Raw genomic sequence first — 22,898 nt, 5'->3', positions numbered from 1 at the left:
CGCAGTCTTCTGGCTTAGGTCATTATTGCAGCCTCTGTCAAGCAACTTGAGAGGCGTGTGTAAGCTGGTGCATTTCTTCTACGCTTGAATAAATTCTTCTATTTGAATTTTTGGGGGGGTTGGGTTGGCCTTTGGACTGTATTTGAATTGGTCCTTCTCTTACTTCCACTATTTCCATGCTGCAGAAAACCATAAAGACAAGCATGAAGTCACACTCCCCTCCCTCCTTCATTCCCCCTTTACTGCGTCCTAATGTGTTGCCTGCCCCGAACAGCTCTGATAAAAGTAAGATAAAATCAGATAGGCACTGAGGGAAAGAAAACTATCAATGCTCCTGGAACCCAGTTAGGCATTGTTAACACATACTTAATAGTGAAAATAGTCTATTTTCGACTTTTTAAGAGCACATAAAACGATGCAACACACCTGTAAAAGGTATATTGTGTAATATATGACAACTAATGCGATCAACAACCAGTGCCAAATGAGCACAGCATAGCAGCAAGATGCCAGACAAACATGGCAGTGACTATTAAGCAGAGATTCCGCTATGCAAAATAAATATAATTTTCTCAACCATCGAGTATGATAGTTCATGTATTTTTGCCTATAGTTCAAATCATTTTTTTTTAACTGAATTCCTCAAATCAAGTGTGCACTTCGGCACTGAAGCACGCACCGAAGTACGCACGGCGCCAAAGAGCAGTGCCTAAGTGTGTTGATATTACTGAAGTACAAGTAAAAAAGTATTCATCCAAATAATTACATGAGTACTTCATTTAGTGAGTGGTCAATCGAGTCAGACTGCCGAGAAACATGGCAACAATTTCAAGCATTTCACCCAAAATTCAAGCACTTTACAAACCGTGAAAACACAGCATTGAATTCAAGTTTTTATTAAGGATTTCAAGAACCCATACAAACCCTGTAGGATTAAAAACAAAACTTTCTAATTCACACCTTCTGGCAAGTCCTGATAAACTCAAGACTTCCTCCTTTTAACTGCAGAGTAAAAACACTTGAAAGAAACTAGAAAGTGAATAACAACTGAATGAATGAGTGTATCTAGAAGTCACGTGATTATACCAATTAAGAATTACACTCAAATCACAAAGTGAAGGAAATAAAAATGTCTAAAATAACAAAAGGCTATTAATGCCGAACCCATACAGTCACGACCATAAACTGTGAGACATTTCAATATTTGGCTTTATAACTGCAAGACTTTAAGCCCTAAAAATATTCATTTTTACATTACTCCTATAAGATAATTGTGTTCACATTAGAACCAAAAAACATGGAAGTTTTTGGTTCCACTATAACCATTGTTAAGGTAGATCCAAAGTCATGAATGAAACTCACGTGAGCTCTTGAAGGGTACGCTTGGAGTTCTGCAAACCAGGCAAATAGTGAGAAAGTACGCCTTCAGTCAGTTTGTACACAGCTTCTTTGTCGATACAAACGTTTTCCAAAGGATCAGCACTCTCCACGTACATTTTCTCCGTTAACTGCGGCATATCTGGAAGACGATTGCACATGTACACATTCACGATTAATTTTTAAGACTTATCTCCGTTTAAAAGCTAGCATAAGCTAATGTGGAGTGACTCATGGATGGAGTTGTGTGTTATGATTGTATTTCTTAGTTTGTCATGTGCCTCTGTTTTAATTAGCAAAATATTTTTGTGTATACTGTGGAAACAATCTTGATCAACTAACTGTAATTTTAACTTCTGACCTTTTTAAAGAAAGTACTTAATAGACAATTAATTACTAATCATTCACTTATAACCAAAAAACACTAATGAACCCACAAGAACAACATTCAAGTCCAAACTGAGCTTATATCTAAATTAAATTTCCCAAAATATAATTGACTGAAAGGAAGGTCAAGAATGTGTTATATTTATGCAGGTGTGTTTTTAAATCCCAGACCTTCAATGTGTAGAGATTCCAAGGGTGAAGAAGGAACCTCATCCTCTATTCCATCCATCAGCTAAGGAGGACTTGGCAACCTACAAAAGAAATGGGTGGATGTTTTACATAATTTGCTACCGCAATGAACTGCAAATAAATGACAACCCTGGCCCAAAACCCTCAAACATTTTTGTGGTTGCATAGATTATCTACAATAACAAAAATGAGAGGATCAAAAAAGGCATGACAGTAATCACTTAATGTACGGCTGTTTACTTGTCGCGGTTTTTCATTGAGTATTTGGTCCGCAGCAGATAACACACAGATTCAGATTCAGATTCATATCTACTTTATTGTCATTCTAGTACACGTGTATACAGAACGAAATGTCGATACATCTGACCCGCACAGTTTCCTCGAATGTACAGATATAAGTAAAAGTTGTATTGTATTATGGCTACGTATAGTATTTTACCATACCATAGTGCCGATAGTGCAAGAGGAGTAGCTAACCAGATGTGCAAAATGGGCATTCAGGTTAACAAGTCAGGTAAACAGTAACATTAACACTGTAACATAACGCTGTAAGTACAATAGTGCAGAGAGCAAATGTGCAAGGAGTGGCAAGCTATAAAGAACTGCCAGTAGTGCAAAAAGTCAGATTAGCAGCCGTTAAGATTTAGGTTAACTATATGTTAGATTGACCATTTAACAGTCTAATGGCCAGGGGGACTAGACTACTGCAGACCTGGTGGTCCTGCACCGCGCACTGCAGTACCTCTTCCCAGAGGCTAGCAGAGTGAACAGTCCATGATGGGGGTGAGAGGGGTCCCCGATAATGTTCTTAGCATGGGATAGGCAGCGCTTCTGGCCAATGTCCTGAATGGAGGGAAGTGTAGTCCCGATTATTTTCTCTGCTGTCCTCGTTACCCTCCTCACACTACCCCAGTCGGTAGCGCTGCAACCTCCACACCACACAGAGATACAGCTGGTCAGGATACTCTCTATGGTGCCCCTGTAAAATGTGATGGAGGGTGGGGGCAGGTGGGCTCTCCTCATCCTCCGCAGGAAGTACAGGCGCTGCTGTGCCCTCTTAACCAGTGATGCAGTGTTCACGGACCAGGTGAGTTTGTTTGTAATGTGCACCCCTAGGAACTTGATACTGCTGACAACCTCCACAGCCTTGTTGTTGATGCAAAGTGGGGCATGGTTGGGCTGGTTTTTCCTAAAGTCGACAATGATCTCTTTAGTTTTGTCAACATTCAGGACCAGGCTGTTGTGCCTGCACCAGGCCACCAACTGCTCCACCTCCTCTCTGTAGGCCAGGTCGTTGTCGTCCCTGATGAGGCCCACCACTGTTGTGTCGTCAGCATACTTCACGATGTGGTTTGTGGCGGACCTAGGGACGCAGTCGTGTGTCATCAAGGTGAACAGCAAGGGGCTCAGGACACAGCCTTGGGGGGAGCCCGTGCTGAGGTAGATGACATCTGAGATGTTCTGACCTATCCCCACTGATTGGGGTCTGTCACTGAGGAAGTCCAGCAGCCAGTTCCGCAGGGGGGTGTTGAAACCCAGGAGTCTCATTTTGTCTACCAGATGTTGTGGGATGATGGTGTTGAATGCTGAACTGAAGTCCAGGAACAGCATCCGCACATGGGTGTTCTTCTCCTCTAGGTGTGTCAGGCTCAGGTGAAGCGCAGAGGAGATGGCATCCCTGGTGGAGCGGTTTGTCCGGTAGGCAAACTGAAAGGGGTCGAATGAGGAGGGGAGACTGGAGGTGATGTGCTCTTTAACCAGTCTCTCAAAGCACTTCATTATGATAGGAGGAGCAACGGGCCGGTAATCGTTGAATGATAAGATCTGGGGTTTCTTTGGCACAGGGATGATGTTGGCAATTTTGAAGCATGATGGTACTTTGGCTTGGTCTAGCGAGGTTTGAAAATGTCTGTTAGTACACAAGCCAGCTGATCGGCGCACTCCCTAAGTACCCGCCCCGGAATGTTGTCCGGGCCTGGAGCCTTCCTTGTGTTGACCCCTCTCAGGGTCTTTCTCACGTCGGTTGAGTCCAGGTGGAGTGCCCTTTCGTCCTGATTTGGAACCGCTTTCGCTGCAGTGGTGCCGTTTTGTGCCTCGAACCTTCCAAAGAATTTGTTGAGGTCATTCAGAAAGTCCATGCTAGTGTCCTGCACTGGGGCGGTGGTTGGCTTGTATTTGGTAATGGCCTGAATGCCTTTCCACATATCCCTGGTGTTGGTTTTATTGAGGAAACGTTCCTGGATTTTTTGACTGTACGTTCGCTTTGCTAGTCTGATAGCACGGTTCAGGTTAGCCCTCGCTGATCTCAGCGCCTCCTTGTCACCAGATTTAAAGACAAGGTTCCGTACTTTTAGTTGTTTGCGTATCTCAGCAGTCATCCAGGGCTTCTGATTGGCACGGGTGCATATAGTTTTGGTATTGCTGACGTCTTCTGCGCATTTACTGATATAGGCTGACACAGAAATGGCGTACTCATCTATATTTATTTTGTTGTTGTAAGTGGCAGCCGATTTAAACATGTCCCAATCAGTGCAATCAAAGCAGTCCTGTAGTGCCTCCATTGCCCCCTAAGACCACACCCTCACCTGCTTCACTGTAGGTTTTTCTCTGGTCAGCAGGGGCTTGTATGCTGGAATTAGCATAACAGAAAGGTGATCTGATGAGCCAAGGTGGGGGCGGGGGGCTGCTTTATATGCACCTTTGATGTTTGTGTAGGCCAGGTCTAATGTGTTCCTACCTCTTGTAGCAAAATTTACATGCTGATGGAAATGCAGGAGAACTGTTTTCATATTGGCCTGGTTAAAGTCCCCCGCCGCAATAAAAATGCACTCGGTGTAAGCATGCTGCAGTTCACTCACAGTTCGGTAGAGAACGTCCATTGCCTCCTTCGTATTAGCGCTGGGGGGCACGTACACGGCAGTAATGATGGTCGCGCTAAATTCCCACAGCAAATGCTAGCAAAGGGGTGTTTGTGTGTGTTGGTTGGGTACGATGGTATGTGTGCGCCACTGTGATAGGCGGGTGTATGCTGTCGGTCAAACCACTCGAGGTGGGCGAGAGTACAAGTCAATATGTCCACCACCAAAAACAGACTGCAAAGCACAATGTACGTTAGTATTTTAGAGACTCATTACATTCATCAATTAAAATAGATTCCGAGGAAAGTTACAAGAGCGCAAAGACTCTAAGTCGGGCAGCATGGCGGCTGGGTGGTTAGCGCGCAGCCCCAAGGTGCAGAGGTGCAGGGTTCAAGTCCAGCTACTGCAGCTTCCCCGTGTGGATTTTGCATGTTCTCCCCGTGCCTGCGTGGGTTTCCTCCAGGCACATTCCCAAAAACATGCATGCATACATGTCAGGTTAATTGGCTGGTCCAAATTGTCCCTAGGTGTGAATGAGCGAGTTAGTTTGGCCGTCTCTGTGTGCCCTGTGACTGGCTGGCAACCAGTTCAAGGTGTCCCCTGCCTACTGCCTGAAGATAGCTAGGATGGGCTCCAGCAATGGACGTGCCTTTACATTGCCTAGTATGGTTTAGTCCTAAAACAATGTTGGTTATGGGTAAAGAATAAAACTCAACAACAGCCAGGTGAGCATTGTTCATGTGAATTGGTTCTCATTATGCAAAACTGACTTTTAAGAACGTTTGAAAAATTGAATATGTTCCTACTGGTTGTGTTGTTAAATTCGACAAGTACGCCAAAGCTGTATTAAAAACGTTATTCGCTTGCAGTGATAGAGGTGCTAGTGCATGTCACATGCTCACTAACTGGGTTAATACGCGTCTGATTTATCTAAACTCAGTAAATTGTCATGTTCCCTAGAAAATGTATAGTTTATAGACAGAACTGATCTCGAGACGATTTTAGGCTGACTACTCACAGTACGAGCTAGCAGCTTCTCACGCTGTGTCCACCCGGAATTCTTATTTTTACGAACCACAAAGTCAATTTACAGCACATTACCTGATTCAATGTCTTGCCTGCAGCAATTTCAGGCGTTTATTGTTTAGTTAGTAGAAGTTGCCCAGAACGACGAGGTTTACTTGACATTTTTTAATGTGGGATACCGCTACTGACAAACGTCACATGACGAGGGCCAGTCACGTGACCCCGAACCACTCCACCAAACTTGCTAGTTGCTAGATGACTTTTCCTTCTCACTTCCTCAGTAAGTGAACTTCCTCGGGAAGATAAGAACATGTCCCGATCTGGCCGACGACAACGTTTTAAAACATTTCGTCAGGTGAGTCCAGCCAGTTTTTGTCATGTGATTTTATGTAACGATAGAGAGATACGCTCCTGCTGACACGACCAAACATCTCAGAGTTACGAGCTAGCCTGTTACTGTTTAGCCACACAAGACACAAGGTCTCGTGCTTACTATATTTGTTTATATGCCAGCTAGGATGTGTTTATCAATCTGAACTGAAATTCTTCTGTGTCCAATTAATATAGTTATTACTATTATAGAGGTGTTAATGAAAATATAAAGGAACGTATGGGTAATATTTGCCATGACAAGTTTATTTGTAAAGCCCTTAAGAACAAACAAAAATCCCAGAGGGCTGCACAGACCACCATTATAACAGCCCCTGATCTAAAACCTACATGATAGCAAGGAAAAATTCAAAAACCCCAGGATGAGGAAAATGAAGAAAACTTTGACCACTGTTGCAAGGGCATCAACAGTCAATAATTCAACATTAAATAAAGGTAATGAAGGCAAACAACAGAATGTCCAGTTGACATCTTCCTGCCCCCAAATCTTGACTGATGTATCAGGTTCTAAATGATGGCGTTTATCAGGTCCAAGTGCTGGCACGATGGATCAGAATGTAGCGCTTGTCTTTTCCCTGCAAGGACAAAATATGTTGGGTGTCATGGACACAAGTGTTTCCTAAATAAATTAGCATTCTGCATCAATCTAGGCACTTTGTACTTGCTGTGAATGTAAATACAGATTTTAAAGGCCTTATATTTTGCTCAAGTTGTTCATTGATTTGGTTAGATTTAGTCTCCCTAATCAGGGGCATTCAGATATTTCCACACCAAAACTGTGTAAACTCAAAAGATGTACTGATGGTAGTTGCAATTTGTGAAGCCAAGATCAGGGTTAGACAATCATATTCCTTGGAGATCTGCAGATTTGAGATTTTTTCAAAGATTAGGATTGTCCCGCTTGCTGATCAGATCATTATATTGATCAGGTGTGCTGTGTGAGAGAAACAGAAAAAAACCTGAATTACTCTGTTCTAGGACAAGGATAGAAAAATGGTTGGATTGAAGCAAGGAGTTTTTTTGGGGGGGATAAATGAGTATAATGCACAATGAAGATGATGCTTACATTAAGATACCATGTTAGTTTCTGGCAAGAACAAGAGACTGAAGATCTTGAAAATGACAGACTACGTCACAAGGGAAAGCTAATTAGGCTGTAAACTAAAAGAAAGCCCGAGGGTTAAAGATGTAAACCGTGATAAGACTGTGTGTACTGTTTTGTAGCTATTGTTTTTGTCTCTTCCAGGTCTCAATGGTGTAAACTTAAATAGCAGATGCACAATGTGAATGATTGACTCACAAGAAGAAGTATCCTATATGCACAGTCGGTCGGCCTGGGATACTTTTAAAGATGTCCGGCGGTAGCTTGTTGAGTAAGGTGCGCTCCGCCTTCAGAAGAGAGCGGAACAACTGGGACATGAGCAGCGACACGACACCGTTCGACTTCTCAGACGAGCTGGTAGAGGAGGAAACGCCCAAATTCAGCAAGTTGAAGGTATGGAAAAACAGTTATTTGTATTTGCAGCTCTAGTATCTAAAGTGTCTGGCAGAATCATCTCAGCAACTGTTTTAGAAAACCCCAGAAGTGCGGTTTATCAATATATTAAATAGAAATTGTCGAGGGGCACGCCTCATTTTTAACCTTCTGGATTGGCTAGTAATTGGTCATAGATTAAGCTGCAAATGTTAAACTTTCACTATTGTTATGTGATCTAGAAGTGTTTTTTTAAAAAATAAAACCATTAATTAAGTCTTCCTCCGTTGCATATATTCCTGCTTTTGTATCTTCAATTCATAAAAAGCAATACGAATTAGTATGTGCGTGAGTTTTAGCTCTACCTAGTGGTGAACTGATAGAATGTAATGACTTAAGTTGGGAACTAAGAATTTCTTTTGAAGCACAATACAGTACCACAATTTGTAAACCACTCATATCTTTTTTTAAAGTCGTCTCCGTTTGATTTTTTTTTTCCAAGCAGAGAAAGAGCAGTGATAGGAAATAGCTACATATATAATTATTTTGAGAACATGTAATATTATTATATCCATCCATTTTCTGCACCGCTTATCGCTTATCCTCACTCGTGTCACGTAGGTGCTGGAGCCCATCCAATCCCTCTTCGGGCAGTGGTAGGGGACACCCTGAACTGGTTACCAGCCAACCGCATATATATATTAAATCCATATTTAAATTTGTGGTGAGTTTTGGTTTTAATCATTGCATCACCACTAAACGTCAATAAATTATACATCGTGTTTCAGAAAATAAATTCATCAGCACCTGTGCTCACAGGAGCCAAGGGGAGGGACCACATTGGACTAGTTTTAAAATGCATCTAGGATCGAGTTTTGAAGTGCTTTTACTCGTTTTTAAAATGTCTTAACGGTCTTGGGCCATCTTATCTGTCTGGTTGGCTTTTGTTATATGAGCCCTCGCGGTCCCTGAGGTCCTCCGGCAGCGTTTTTTTTAACTGTTCCAAAGGTGAGGACGAAAACTTATCGTGAAGCAGCATTCAGACAGGTTGGTCTTCACCTATGGAACGGTCTGCCGCAGGACATGATGTCAAAGGGGAACTTTTATAACTTTAAGAGGAGGCTCAAGGCCCACTTTTTTAATATGTTAATAATGTTTCATAAATGATCATTTTTATTTTAGTTTGATTTGTTTAACTTCTAACCTTTTTGTGTAACATTTTACTTTTCATTTAACCTTTCTTTTTGTTCTGCAGTTTTTTTAAAGTTTGATTATTTTAGAGTTTACTCATGATGTGGGATATAGAGAGGTAAGATTTTGAGGCCGAGCCCGACCAGAATTCAGGTTGGGTCAGGCCTAAAATGTCGATCATTACATTCGGGTTGGAACGGGACCGGCTTTTCTCTTGATGACCTATATTTTTATTGCAGTCATCCATTATCTGCACTGCTTATCCTCAGTAGCGTTGCGGGGGTACTGCTACTGTGGTTTATGGTCTAATTTTTAACATTTCCAAATGACTGACGGCCTTAACATTTTCCTGTCAACTTAAAAAAAACAAAAAAACGTCAATGACAGCAAATTGTTGCTTAATCTAACCTTTTCAGACAAAGAAATGCATAAGATGATGTTTTTTTTATTCTTGCCTTGTTTAACTTGGATTTTGTTACAAAAGGCATGCTTTATATGTCGCACAACGTCCCCTTGGTGCGGGCCACGTTGCGCGCCCTCCCACCCCCCTCTAACGGCATCTGCTGCCATCCCTATCAGTGTGGATGAGCCTCTCTTAGGTCCCTTTCCTATTATGGTTAATCTGTGCCTTGCCATAATTATATTTTATTTCTATTATTTATTTTGTTTTTATTTCATTTGAACCATTATGTGCGTCTGTGTATAAGGGGTTCCAGGTTGTCGGGTGGGGAAAGAAGATGGGATTTTATTGTAAACTAAATGTTTTTATACAGCATTTTGAATAGCAATTCATTGGCTGAAAAGTGCCCAAATTTTATTTGAAACCTGTTTTTTCATTTGAAGGTGGTGGTCTCCGGCGAGATGTCCGACTACGCTGCTGGGGTTCCGTCCAACGGTGTGGCGGTCAACACGCTTGCTATTCCGGCACATGAACCGGACGACGACTTGCTGCTGGATTCTCCCTCTAGTTTGGGCAGCCTAGGCTTGAACATGGACCCCTGTGATAACTGCACCAAGAAGAGGGAAATCCGGAAGCAGAGGAAAGTAATGAAGAGGCTGGTCATTGCAGCTGTGCTCTACTTTCTCTTCATGACAGCTGAAATTATAGGTAACTATATGGTACAACATAGGTAGATGAAATATAGCTTTAAACAGCTTGTTGCGTTATTTATCGTCACCCTAAATAATGGGCCACCACTATCTGGTATTTCGTTATGAAACTAATATTGAACAAATAACCAGTGTGGGTTTGCACTCAACATTTTTGATATTAGAAGTAATAAACAAATAAACAACTCCAGAATCTAAACCCGCATTTCCTTCTGAAAGCGTCTGAATTGTGGAATTCTTTAATTTAGCAGTACGCCTATCTGTTTTCTGGCCAATCACAGATCCCTGATCTTTTACAAAGTCAGACATGCCAAAAATGTTTTAATAAATTGATCAGGGTTCATACGGATGCTTAAAATCCTTGAAAATGCTTGTATTTTGGGGTTGTGTTTTCCAAGGATTAAATACTGCTTGAATTTTGAGTGAAGTGCTTGAAATGGTCATGTTTCCATAGTGATTAACTTTGGCGGGCATTAGTTTGTAAGGCATTATCTTATGAAGCTTCATCCCCCCGGGGGCCCGACCAAGAGATCAGGTTCATGCTACACCTATAACCGGGCTTTATGAAATGTCTATTAGTGCAAAGATTACGCGTCAATTATGGACATTTATTATGGGCCATGCAAAAAATAAAGGTAGCGTTTCTCAGTGGTCAATTGTAATGGGAAGAACTTCCTTAACTTGAATTCTAGGCTACATTTTATTCTTGGATGGGGAGGGATTGCTTTTAAGTCAAGTCATCTCAAGTCATCTTTATTTGTATAGCCCTAAATCACGAAGAGTCTCAAAGGGCTTCACAGATTATTTCACAGACTATTTTTCAGCCGACGAGAAGAGAAGGTTATTCATATGCTATGGAGTAAAAGTGAGTTTTAAGTTTAGATTTAAACATTTCCACTGAGGTTGCAGATCACATTTAAAAATAAATATATTCACAATTTACTCAAGATCTTATTATATAAGATAATTATATGTCTTGGTTAATATGCACGCAAGATGAAAACCGACATAGATAAATCACAAATATATTTTGTAGCTCTGAAAAATACGTAAGTCACACCGGACTTCTTATTTAATAATACTTGAAAAATTGGAAAATTGCCTTTTGAAAGTTCTTAAAAAGTGCTTGAATTTAGCCATTAAAATGTTGTACAAACCCTCAATTCAGTAAAAACACAACTCAACAAGTTGGCCTTTCCTTTATCTGAAGATGCTGCTTGATGTCTGGTCATTTAAATACATATTTTGTGTATTGTCATCCAATACTTATGTGTCTACAAGTACAATGGATTATATTGGACGCTTCTTTCAGGTGGCTATGTAGCAAACAGTTTAGCCATCATGACAGACGCAGTGCACATGTTAGCTGATGTTGTGGGCATCCTCTTTTCTCTGCTGGCTTTGTGGCTGTCTACTAAACCACCCACTAGGAGATTCACCTTTGGACTACATCGGCTAGGTAAGGTTTTCTTTTAAGAAGCCTTTTTGTTTGTAAGGCGAATGTTCATAAAACAATCCGATTGCCTTTGAGGAAAACAATCTTCCAACATCTTAAGTTGGAATCATGGCTTTTTAAAAATCTCTGTTCCTTCTATTCATACTTGACTTGACTTATCTTTTTTTCCAATAGTTTCTTTATATTGACTGGCACGTAAAAACATCTACACTTGAGTAATGAAAAGCTTGTTTGTCTTTTAAATTGTGTCCATGCGAGCAGAAACTTACAAACACACAACAGAACAAGAACAAGGGGCATTTTTGGTTACATACAAAAGGATAAGTTCAGTAATGTCCATTAAATATACAAAATATATAGTTAAAGGAATATTTTGTATCTTAGTAGGGGAAGCGTAAATCCGGTCTTTTGTAACGAAATCAAAGTTAAACAAGACTGTATAAACGGTGACAAAGAAGAACAATGACGGCTACATAATAAAAAAAAGTCAGCGAGAGAAAGGCCCGACCCGAACGTAATGATTGACCTATTACGCCAGACCTGGCCTGAAATTATATCAGATCAGGGGTTGTGCTCGGGTTTGATATCTTACTTCTAGGCTGAAATTGGCAGGGTTTTTCTGCTTGTGAAAGGCTTGCTCGCTTCTGAGTTGTCCGACCTTTCGCTATTAAATCAACACAGCCATGCGTTTTCTTGTGCAGCTAGGTCTTTTCAAGTTGAATGGCTTTTGGCTCGATCGCTTTGGTGGATTACCACCCACCCTAGCCACTCATAGTTTGTGTAGCCGGTGACGTTACTTGAGGCCTGCAAGCAGGCGCTCAGGGGCCAACTCGGAATCTGATTAGCCAAACCAACACCTTTCTCGAAGACTGATGTGACGGCCCGTGGCCCTCAGGAATTATTGTGAATGGTTAAATTTCTAAATTTGAAAGCGCACATCGGGAGGCAGCACAACCATCTTTTTTGCATTTCAAAATATTATGCATGACGTTTTTGTTTTCCAATTCAAAATATTTTAATCGCTTCTTTTGAGTTATGTTCACCCGTCAGAAGTTCTGCTCATTTTTTTTAACATCTGATTCCATGAATGTGTTTTCAACTGCTATATTTAGTGCCAAGTACTGTCTTCAGATTCTATCAATGCATAAAAAGTTTCTTGACACTACTGTTTTTGGCGCAGAGGTCATAGCAGCTGCTGTAAGTGTGGCCCTTATCTACATCCTGACGGCAATCTTGCTATTTGAGGCTGTTCAAAGGACACTGAACCAAGACTTTAACATTGACGGGGATGTTATGATCATTACAGCGGCTGTGGGCGTAGCCGTCAACTTAATGTGAGTCTGAACGTGTCCCTTTCTCTCCTGTTTAATGTGGGCACATGCGGTTTATAGTCAGGTGCAAAAATGTTTATTCCTCTAAAAATGTACGGGGTGCGACTAAAAATCAGGTGTGCCTTATAGTCTGAATTTTACGGCGGTCCAATAATTGCAAAATGATGTTTTTTTTCCTAACTGTATTATGAATTTTTTTAATGATTGAAAATTATAATTGACACAAGACAAGTGGTTACAATGACTATTACATCTCTTAGAGAACCAATTAGGCACTGTGCTCAGTCAGTAGACATAAATCCATAAATAATCCTTTGTCCCTTGTTTAGAGACAGACGAATAAATAAAAAAATCAAGTCCGGTAAAGATTTTTTTATCCCTGTAAACCAAGAAGAGGCACAATAGCAGCAGAACAGTAAATAAAACAACTATGTGACCTGCTCTGCCGAAATGAGTTGCGAGTAGCAATGTTCTATTTTTAGCTGCAGGCTGATAACTAAGAAATTTTTTTAGGAAAATCATGAAAAAAAAAATCTTTTTCTCCGTTTTCGCTATTTTGAAAGATGAGATATTCGAAAACATCTTACTAATCCACATAAATAGTGAAAGTAACAAAAACAGCAATTAAAGTTCAATATTTCTGATTTTTTGATGAATTGTTGCAGCCCTTGTTTGTCAAATCACACATTGCTTGTTTAGAATGTGACTGCAGTCATACATTAAGCATGCTTTGTTCTCTATTCAGAATGGGCTTCTTACTAAACCAAGGTGGTCACCTGCACTCGCATGGCCATGGTCACTCACACACCGTGACGGCGGGCTCCACACAAAACCCGAGACCGCACGGCAGCCTGGCTGTCCGAGCCGCCTTCATCCACGCTTTGGGGGACCTCCTTCAGAGCTTCGGGGTCCTCATAGCTGCATACGTCATCCGTTTCAAGGTGCGCAGACATTGTGTATTATTTGCAGGGTTTTTACGGATGCTTGAAATGCTTGAAAATGTTTGAATTTAATGTTGTTGTTTTTTCAAGGTTTGAAAAGTGCTTGAATATTGGATGAAGTGCTTAGAAAGATTTGAAATGGTTGTTTTCACTACAAGTCTCTGCAACCTCAGTGTTTAAATCCAAGCCTCAAACACATATATTTTATGTTTACAATATCTGTGTATTATTTGTTATTGCAACATCCATTGCAGCCTGGTCATCCTGGAAGGGGGATTACCTCATGTGCAGTTTCTTCATTTTCCTCATGTTGAGGTTTTTGAGTTTTCCCCTTGCCCTCATGTCGGTTTTAGTTCAGGGAATGGTGTCATAATAGTCTGTGGTTTGCAATCATCTGTGGTTTGTGCAGCCCTTTGAGACTCTTTGTGATTAAGGGCTATACAAATACATGACTTGACTTAAAAATGGCGCAGACACACCACTCTGGTGGTTTCGCTTTGCCATTGCATTTATTCTCTCATGATTAATGGCAGCTGGCATGAGTTCGTTTGGCATTGTCCCATAAAGCATCTCAGATGTACCTAGAGAGTAAGACCCACTATAGTTATTTCAAGTTTCACCTACTTATATTATCTTGTTTATCTTTCCTTTTCCCTTTCAACCTCTTTGGTGAGAGCAATAATTTCTCAAGGAATTGAGAACTTAGTTTGTGCTTATTACATCATCTTTTCGAAGAGCTCTCTATGTGAAATAACTGTTTGTTTCTTTACTTTCTTCTTTTTGCTTAAAATAAAAAAAGAAATTGCTGACAAACAGTAAAATTTGAACTGTTTACAACAGTAAACTGTAGTGAAATTAACAAGTACTGCACACTTGTTTATTTTTTTTCACTTTCTATGTGCTTTTTTGTGCCTCACACTGTTGGAATTTTAACTTGATAAAAACATAAACAAATAAAGACTGGTTAATAAGCTCCCACAGTTGGTTATAGGTGGCCATTAATGCTTAGGGGGCATGACTAGGAGAAGCTAGGGTGCTCCCGACCTGACTTTGTGAACGGTGGCTTGTGTCTCTTACTCTTTGCTCTGTCCATACTTTGCAGAGGAATGAGACACTTTTTGTGAATGTGCATTGCTAGAGTGAAGTGCAAAATGGAAGGTTGAGGGGATTAGAGGTTTGTAGTTTAAGTCTGCTCATTTTGGTGTCATCACCTTTGGCATTCTAAGACCCAACAGCATGTTTACCATTAATATTGCATCAAAGTAAGCAATTTCATATCTTGGGACTTTGGATGCTAATTTTTGAAAATTGATTCTTGATAATTATTACATTTTCAGTATTGACTCTTTTTATTTTTTTACATTGATCATATTACAAAGTTAGTTTACTATTTCAAAAAGATGTTTTATGACCAATGAGAAAATTGCTTCTCCTGTATATACAATTTTCAAACACTTAACTGGTTTCTTGACTTTTGTGAGTTACTGTTCAAAAATGATAAATTTGATGTATCAGCTTTTTAAATCTTTGGCAGTACACGATTAGACTGCATACCTTTGCTGTTGCTTTTATGACTGTATGGGTGTGGCTTGGAAATATGTATGTGAGGAAAGAAAATATCAAAATGATTCTGTTCTGAAACTAATGTGGATTTGGAAAAAACGAATTCATATGAAAAAGCAATAAATCGTGACTCATTTTTGTATACACTACATGGGGTCATATTTCTCTATAATTTTTTTAAAGACTGACTCTTATTCTTTGTTTCTGTTTCCTCAGCCCGAGTATAAACTTGCAGATCCCATCTGCACCTACATTTTCTCTGTTCTTGTTCTGTTCACCACAATCCGCATCATACGTGACACAACAGTCATTGTGCTGGAAGGTAAATTTTATGGATATTTTCTCAGACGTAATAAGAACCCATGTAAGCTTCCCGTCTTTTTTCTGGCCCCACACAGGGGTCCCAGGTCACCTCGACACAGTACGGATAAAAGAGGATCTCCTTAAACTGGAAGATGTGCAGTCGGTGGATGAGTTAAATATTTGGGCGCTGACTTCAGATAAGACCGCAGCACTTGTTCATCTTCAGCTAAGTGAGTAATTAAGACACGGCACGCCCTAAATAAGCGCTGAGTTACGCATTTTTTCAATTTTAGGACGTGCTTGGGCTTGGTCATGTAAAGCCAAGCCTCATTGTAACATTGTTATTCTTGATGATGTTTCACAAGGTTCTAAAATATTTCCTATTTTTGCAATTCCCAAATAGAGGTCTTAAAAACATGACTATTTACAACCAATAATATAGTTAGTCTTAATGTTTTTGACCAGTTGACACGTATGGGAAAAAGTTTACTAGGTGTTTGCCAATTTCCTAAAACTCTCAGCAGACCTAGCGAAAACTGCATGCGATGCCACTGGCGAAGGGCATTTTGCTTCTGGCGGCTTGTGTTCGCAGGCACTTTTTGAAGCAAAACGGCGTGGCATAATTGATACTTTTGGCGCTCGGTCGCCAAATTATTCAAGTGTGCGGGGTAGAGAACCGGCTTTTTCTTCTCTGCTTACTAAAGAGAGCTGGCTTGTTTGGCTCCTAAACGGCTCTTCAGGTAGTTTTTGTTGTTTAAATAAATACCATTTTTTTAACTCCAGTCGTTGCCTACATAGTAAATTACTGTTTTATTCCACTACTTACTTTATAGGAGTGCGTAACTACACAAGCTCTTACGGTATACTTCCATATTTGAGCAATGATTGATCAAATCAAAGATTGTACGCAACGGGATCCAAACCGGGGTCTTGCCGGCCCAGAGACTAAATAAAAAACATCTATAAATCTACAAAAAAAGGATGAAATACAAGATAATCTTAACCTTTCTATACTCAACACATTTAAAGTCAACAACACAGCATCCCTACATCACAAGAAAAAAATAGCGTCTCGAAGGGAACTGGCGCTTGATTAGTTGGTAGCCGGCTCCCATTAGACCTAAGATTTATGGCCCGAACCCGAACCCGAGGCAATTTCGGGCCGGGTCGGGCCTGAAATGTCAGTCATACGGTCGGGTCGGGTCGGGTTCGGTCCTGCTTTTTTTTTTTTTTTTTTTTTTTTTTTTTTTTAAATTAATTAATAATTATAAATATATGTTCATTAAAAATATATACTTAAACTATGTATGGATACTAGACCAAGGAATACTTGTTATAAAATAAATAATTTGGATAAAACGGAAAAGGAGCTGTAATTGCTTTTAACGGAGCCAGAGCATGCTCTGTGCACGTGACGTGACGTGAATGCTGTCCTCTTAATAATCTTCCCCTCCGCAAATTCGCGTGATTTTGGCCTGGTATCCCCGATATGGAGTCGGACCAACAAGAAGTTAAGGATAAACTCAAGAGAGGAGAACTGACGAGGAAAACGCACTCTGGTAAGAGTTTTAATAAGCGTTTTATATAGAATACGATCACTTTTGTCGGAAGCGTACATTGACGTTGGTGACATTTTCATCCGCGTTAAAAAACGCAATTTGCAGAATAAAATCACGCTTTATTGTTTAAATAAACGCGTTATATAGACTAGGATCTCCCAATTATTATAATTAGCTCGCTTTATTGTTTTAATAAGCGTTTTATATAGAATACGATCGGGGGGGGGGGAATTTGCATAGGAGTCGGAAAAGGGCACAACACGTCAACACCCCAATGAAAGTGCTGCGCTAAAATCTTAAGGACGTACTACTACTGCTGCTGTGGATTATGGCCCAATGATCAAGTCGTCAAAATGACGGACGCCCTTAAATGTTTTCGCTACCTCAAAAAAAAAACCCGTCAATGACAGATTGTCGCTTAATGTAACATCTGCAGTGCAGACACAGAAATATAAAAGATGTAAATGTTTATACAGTTTTATTTAACTTAGGCCTAGATGTTGCAACAAAAGGCAGAGTTTAATTTGTTATCATAAATCACCCCTCCTTATAAATAAAATATGTAATTTCGGGCCCCTTTCGGGCCGGGCCAGCAAATCCAGTTAATTAGTCGGGCTCGGTCCAGGTCGGGTTTAATACCCCTCGGGCCTGCGTCGGGCTCGGGTGCTTTTTTTTGGCCCGATCTTACCTCTAGCTCCCATCATCCACTTCCATTAGTTGGCTCATAAAGACTTTTCGTTCGCAAATGACATGAGCTGGTTGCTGTAGCATCCACCGATGAGAAGAACACTGGTGGTGTATGCAGCCCCCATTCGCTTTTTTCCCCCCCAGTGCATTAGTAAATACTGCATTTGTAATTACTAACAAACTATGTGGTAGTAGCTATTTTAGATGTTGTGATCTGGAAAAACGTCACATAAATAACTTGGAGGAGAGAGGAAAACTATGCCGCTGAAAAGGGCGTCAGGTCTGCAGCTAAAGACGATAAGTTCCACACGGGGTTTGCGCCAGGTGTGCGCGAGGCTTTACAGGGACAATGTGTCTTATTTGACCACTAGATGTCGCTGAATGGTGTAGTGCAACTGAAAAGGAGTGCTAAAAAGACAAAAGTAAAAAAAAAAATATGGTCACAAATGCATAGTTTTACTTCTATATTTTTAACAGATATTTTGAGGTGTATGGGTGGTTTCTGGGGGTACTTAGCAACAAGATGGCTGACAAATATGTCAGCTCCCTCCAGTTGAGTCACATGTTGTGTTCGATAAGTGCTAATTGCTCGACCTATGAGTATTTAAAAATGCACGTTTACTTCTATTTTTTGCTTATCATACAAGTTAATGTATTTTTAGAATATATATTTTTTTACCACCGAGAGGCACTAAATGATAAACAATATCCCTTTGTTTATTGGGGGCTTTGTCTATCGATTTTACACCAAAATTCATATAAACCCTACATATAATAAAAGTAAAAATTCTGATCTTTTTTTAAAGGTGGAGTGCATCTTTTAAGGTGTCCTTATAAAGTTGAAAGTAGAATATTTCCTGGATTAATTATGTTTTAACAACTCAATTTAGTAAAAGAATTCTACCAATTTTCCGACTGTACTAATCTGCCTTCATTTTTCATTAGCAAAGATGGTTGGGGGAGGGGGGTAACTAAGAGAGCCGCTTTATGCTCGTCACCGCAGGTTTCTGTTAATGTAGCATGTAAATGGCGAATTAAAGAAAAGGCCAGCTTCAAGTACAGTAATCCCTTGTTTTTTGCAGGGGTTGCGTTTTTAAAAAGTTGCACAAAGGTCAAAACCTGCGAAGTAAAAACATTTATTTATTCATTATTTATAAGTAACATGTACCGTATTTTCCGCACTACAAGGCGCACCTAAAAGCCTTTATTTTTTTCAAAAGCTGACCATGCGCCTTATAATACAGTGCGCCTTATTTATGGATCAATATTAATTCGCAAAGTCTTGCAACTAACTTGCCGCCGCCGACTAGATTTTCCCCCGAACGCCAAGTAGTCCGCGGTGTATGCTGGGATTTATTTACCGGCGTTTCATTGGCTAACCAATGTGTCAATCATCATTTGAATGGATCACTATTGGCTAAAGTTATTCGGAGGTCAAGGGGAGGATCCTTTTTATCATTTACAGGCTGGCATTGGCTTGAACGGCAAAACAAAGCCTGCAATTGGCCCAAAAAGACGTGTCAATCATCAGTTGAATCGATCACTATTGGCTAAAGTTATTCGGAGGTCAAGAGGCGGATTCTTTTTATCATTTACAGGCTGGCATTGGCTTAAACGGCAAAACAAAGCCTGCAATTGGCCGAAAAAGATGAATGCGTATAGCACTAGGCTGACGGCATACAGAAAGCATTTTTTTACTATTTTGTATTTGTAAATATTTTATTCTCCTGGATTTACTAAACTCACGGATATAAGAGGACCACGGCTGCACATTATTATGAACACAACGACTTCGGTGAGCTACTCCGGCTTTCTATATTATCCCTGTATCTTGTTTCAGACTGAACTCGATGTTTCTGTGATAAGCGGTGCAAATAATGGATGGAATGGAGTGTCTACTTTTGAATTAAACTCAATTCCAAGTGTTTATTGTCATATATACAGTAAAGTTGTGAGCGAAAAAGAAAATAGAAACTAAGGAATGGTTGGCATTTCTTGAATCCCAAGACTTTAACCTTCCAAATGATGGAACGATGCATTTGAGTGACATCGTACGGACACCGCATCCGCACGTGTTCTCAACACGTATTTGCGTCTTTGCAAGCTTTGGGAATGTTAAGGGGGTAATAAGTTTGACTGAACTATCTGACTGTTTTGTCCACGTTCCCATTGTAGCGCCTTATAATCCGGTGCGTCTTATGTATGTCAAAAATAGGACCAAAAACTATTTTTTCGGGATGCGCCCTATAACCCGGTGCACCTTATAGTGCGGAAAATACTGTAATCTATACGATTGTAACAAAATAAAAACCATAGATCTACATATAAAAACACAGAATGGCATGAATTGTCTTTATTGTCATTAATACTCTTTATACAATAGTAAATAAACAAAATAAAAGTAAACAAAATAAGGGGGCTTCTCTTTTCAGTGTAGGAAAGTGACGTGGAGAGCAGCCGGATAGCTGCACGCTAGCATCAGGAATCCTTGAATCGGGCCAGTTATTGCTTTCTCTCCAAACGCTACCTCTGTCTTTTCCCGGATCTGATAATAATCCACGGAGCACCCGCTGGTGATTAGCATTTCTTTGTGCTCTTCTGACTTTCTCCGGAGTCTTCTTTGAGTCATAATTTTTTTTTCAATGTAACGAGCCACTAAAATACTAGCTATAGCCGTGCCTCCTGGTTTGTTTTGGGTAGGTGGACACATAGAACTGTGCGCCACCCGGCTGTTTGACTGACTGCATAAACCAGCCTATCACAGTCGTGCATACAGTATCGCTCACCCAAAACACACACGCACACACAGCCCTACATCCTCGTGATAGCATATGCTGTTTGTTGTCTGCTGCAGAACATATTGCACAATGAAAAAGTATTAATACTGCAAGTGATTACTTTACAGTCCAAATCCCAACCCAAACCCTAAAAAATGGAAAAGAAGAGTTAATTAGAACACTAAGAAATGCACATATTTGCACATACAAAATAAGGAGCTTTACTGAGGCTGCAATGATGACACGTGCCAAAAGATGGCGTCGGTCAATATGAGAGTTCAAAATTCCGAACAATACCCTCAAGGTTAAATATTGAGGCTGCACACAGTACTGTACAATTAAATTGGAATTGGACTAAAATACATATATTTTTACCACCTAAAACTGATTTTAGTTGTAAAGTCTTATTGAATTAAGGAATCAAAAATCATCATAATAGACTTCATGTGCCAAGAATATCTGTGGATAATCTGAAAAGTTTGTAAAATCCCAGAAGATCTTTGCACAATTCTGGTTCTTCCTGTTTCAGTAAAGTGTGATGAATTACTTGCTTGTCAGAACAGAAAGGTAACATCAATAACTTGGTTTCCACCATGCATTGTTGTTCTTCCAGTGCCTCTAAGTGCCACCAACTGGGAGGATGTCCAGGCAAAGGCCCGCCACCTCCTGCTTCACACTTACGGCTTGAGCAGATGCACGGTTCAGGTCCAGACGCACCGAGAAAGAATCGTGCGCACCTGCGCACACTGTGAGCAGCAAAGCACTTAAACATGTTTCACTTTTGAGTTCTTTCTCTTCTCCCTCTGCATTCCTGCATAGCCATGTGTTGGCGAGTGGGTGCACAAGGCACCTAGGGCCTGTCCCAGGCCTCCAAAAAAAGGAGTCGCGCACTCGTGTTTGTAAGGGTCATTATGGTTCGTGAGGGCGGGCTGCTCTTCCTGCCAAGATGTCGGACATCTTACTTGCTCAGTTGAGGAACGTGAGCCTTCAGCACATTCTCTTAATTCACCATTAAGGCCTATTTATCTGAATTTTACACTACCTTTTATGGCAACTGGTGTAATTTTTGTTGTTGTGTTTGCCCTTTGTTGCTTTATCCATGGAAAGCTGTTTGAGCATTTTTTTGATTCCTTTGAGATCCAGCCTTAGGTCATTGTTCTATTCCGCTATTTGTAGTTTCCTTTTAAAACAAAGTAAACTACCAAATAAACTGTCTCACTAATTTAATACATTTTGCGGTCCCTAGTAGCATTTTGTCTCATGCAGTTATCAACTCAATCACTGTTACAGAGGGCTCTAGATCCTTAATTGGGTTGGTATGGAATGAGTTAACTATAGTGCACTTTTACCTCACTAGTAATTCAAAGTAGTTTGCCTAAAAATGACAACAGAAATTAAGCTTGTGCAGAGACCTGAGGATGGAATAACTGTGGATATTAAATTACATGGTTTTTATTTAATCATAGTAAAACAGCAAATCAGGAGGGTAAGGACACTTCAGTTACTGCATGCTATTAGTGGCAAAATTTACTTAAGGTATCATTTATTCGATCACTTGTAGCGGCTGAGGAAATCAATTGTGAACTGTAGTTTTTTTTCTCCCTTTACTAACCTCAAAACATAGCAAAGTCCATATAACCGATAATACGCTTTGATAGTATTGCAACATTTACATAATTGTGACCCTTCAAAGAGACGCACAACCATCGGTAGGCATTTTGGTCTTATTAGTAGCAGCACTGGAGATTACCTGTACGGTTTAATTGCATACTAGGACAAAAATGACTTGGGTAGTTGAATATATCTTCCTACTAAAAAGTGAAAAAAAAACTGATTGTATCATTATATATGAACCTTAAGTTTGATATTATGAATATTGAATAAATGCTCAAACAGCTTCCTGATGAATGCCAGCAATGTGACCTATGAGCTGACTGAATCAGCAAATACAACTCACTATTAACCAAAGTCACTTTTTACTAAAAAGTAACATTTTGAGAATGATCTATATGGTATTAAAATGATTTTTTTTTTTTTTTTTTTTTTGATCAACACTTTGGAATCGCAAGTTGCCAAAATTAAATTTGTTTGTGTTTCATGACAGCTTCTGTACCTCAGATGTGACTGACAGTATTGTAGCACTGAGTCTACTACTCTATTCCTTTTTTCTAAGACTTGGCACTCACAATTGATATCGACATTCATTTTGCTTGCATTCGTCGTAGAAACACAAATCAGGATCAGTGTTTTTGTAATAAAATATGTCACTGATAAACTTG

The 22,898-nt window shown here is 40.1% G+C and overlaps 2 protein-coding genes across 6 annotated transcripts in view; one reads left to right on the top strand and one right to left on the bottom strand.

The window, feature by feature from the left end:
• Window positions 1-6,161, bottom strand: part of bloc1s6 (biogenesis of lysosomal organelles complex 1 subunit 6) — a 17,620-nt gene extending 11,459 nt beyond the window's left edge. For 3 of the 5 annotated variants that reach the window (XM_088334348.1, XM_088334350.1, XM_088334347.1), the window contains exons 1-3: window positions 5,913-6,161; window positions 1,936-2,015; window positions 1,363-1,519 (exon numbers count right to left, since the gene is read on the bottom strand). In XM_088334348.1, coding sequence (XP_088190474.1) covers window positions 1,363-1,519; window positions 1,936-1,993 — 215 coding nt within the window. In that variant the 5' untranslated portion in view covers window positions 1,994-2,015; window positions 5,913-6,161. The remainder of the gene's footprint in view (window positions 1-1,362; window positions 1,520-1,935; window positions 2,016-5,912) is intronic. The other 2 variants (XM_088334346.1, XM_088334345.1) reach the window with 2 other exon arrangements.
• Window positions 6,025-22,898, top strand: slc30a4 (solute carrier family 30 member 4). Its single transcript, XM_088334344.1, has 9 exons — window positions 6,025-6,192; window positions 7,474-7,722; window positions 9,736-10,000; window positions 11,315-11,461; window positions 12,639-12,792; window positions 13,535-13,730; window positions 15,510-15,615; window positions 15,692-15,826; window positions 21,233-22,898. The coding sequence occupies exons 2-9, from the start codon at window positions 7,579-7,581 to the stop codon at window positions 21,385-21,387; spliced, it is 1,302 nt and encodes a 433-aa protein (XP_088190470.1). The 5' UTR covers window positions 6,025-6,192; window positions 7,474-7,578; the 3' UTR covers window positions 21,388-22,898.

This window comes from Urocampus carinirostris, chromosome 4 (genome assembly GCF_059441175.1).
Source record: "Urocampus carinirostris isolate Australia breed hairy pipefish chromosome 4, RoL_Ucar_1.0, whole genome shotgun sequence".
NCBI classification, from domain to species: domain Eukaryota; kingdom Metazoa; phylum Chordata; class Actinopteri; order Syngnathiformes; family Syngnathidae; genus Urocampus; species Urocampus carinirostris.
This window is presented reverse-complemented; position numbering and strand designations above follow the sequence as displayed.

Excerpts from the sequence above, each read along its gene's own strand:
- slc30a4 (XM_088334344.1), top strand. The coding sequence starts at position 7,579 with ATGTCCGGCGGTAGCTTGTTGAGTAAGGTGCGCTCCGCCTTCAGAAGA. Across the intron at positions 7,723-9,735 it reads CCAAATTCAGCAAGTTGAAG|GTGGTGGTCTCCGGCGAGAT; the intron begins GTATGGAAAAAC and ends TTTCATTTGAAG. Across the intron at positions 15,827-21,232 it reads ACTTGTTCATCTTCAGCTAA|TGCCTCTAAGTGCCACCAAC; the intron begins GTGAGTAATTAA and ends TTGTTCTTCCAG.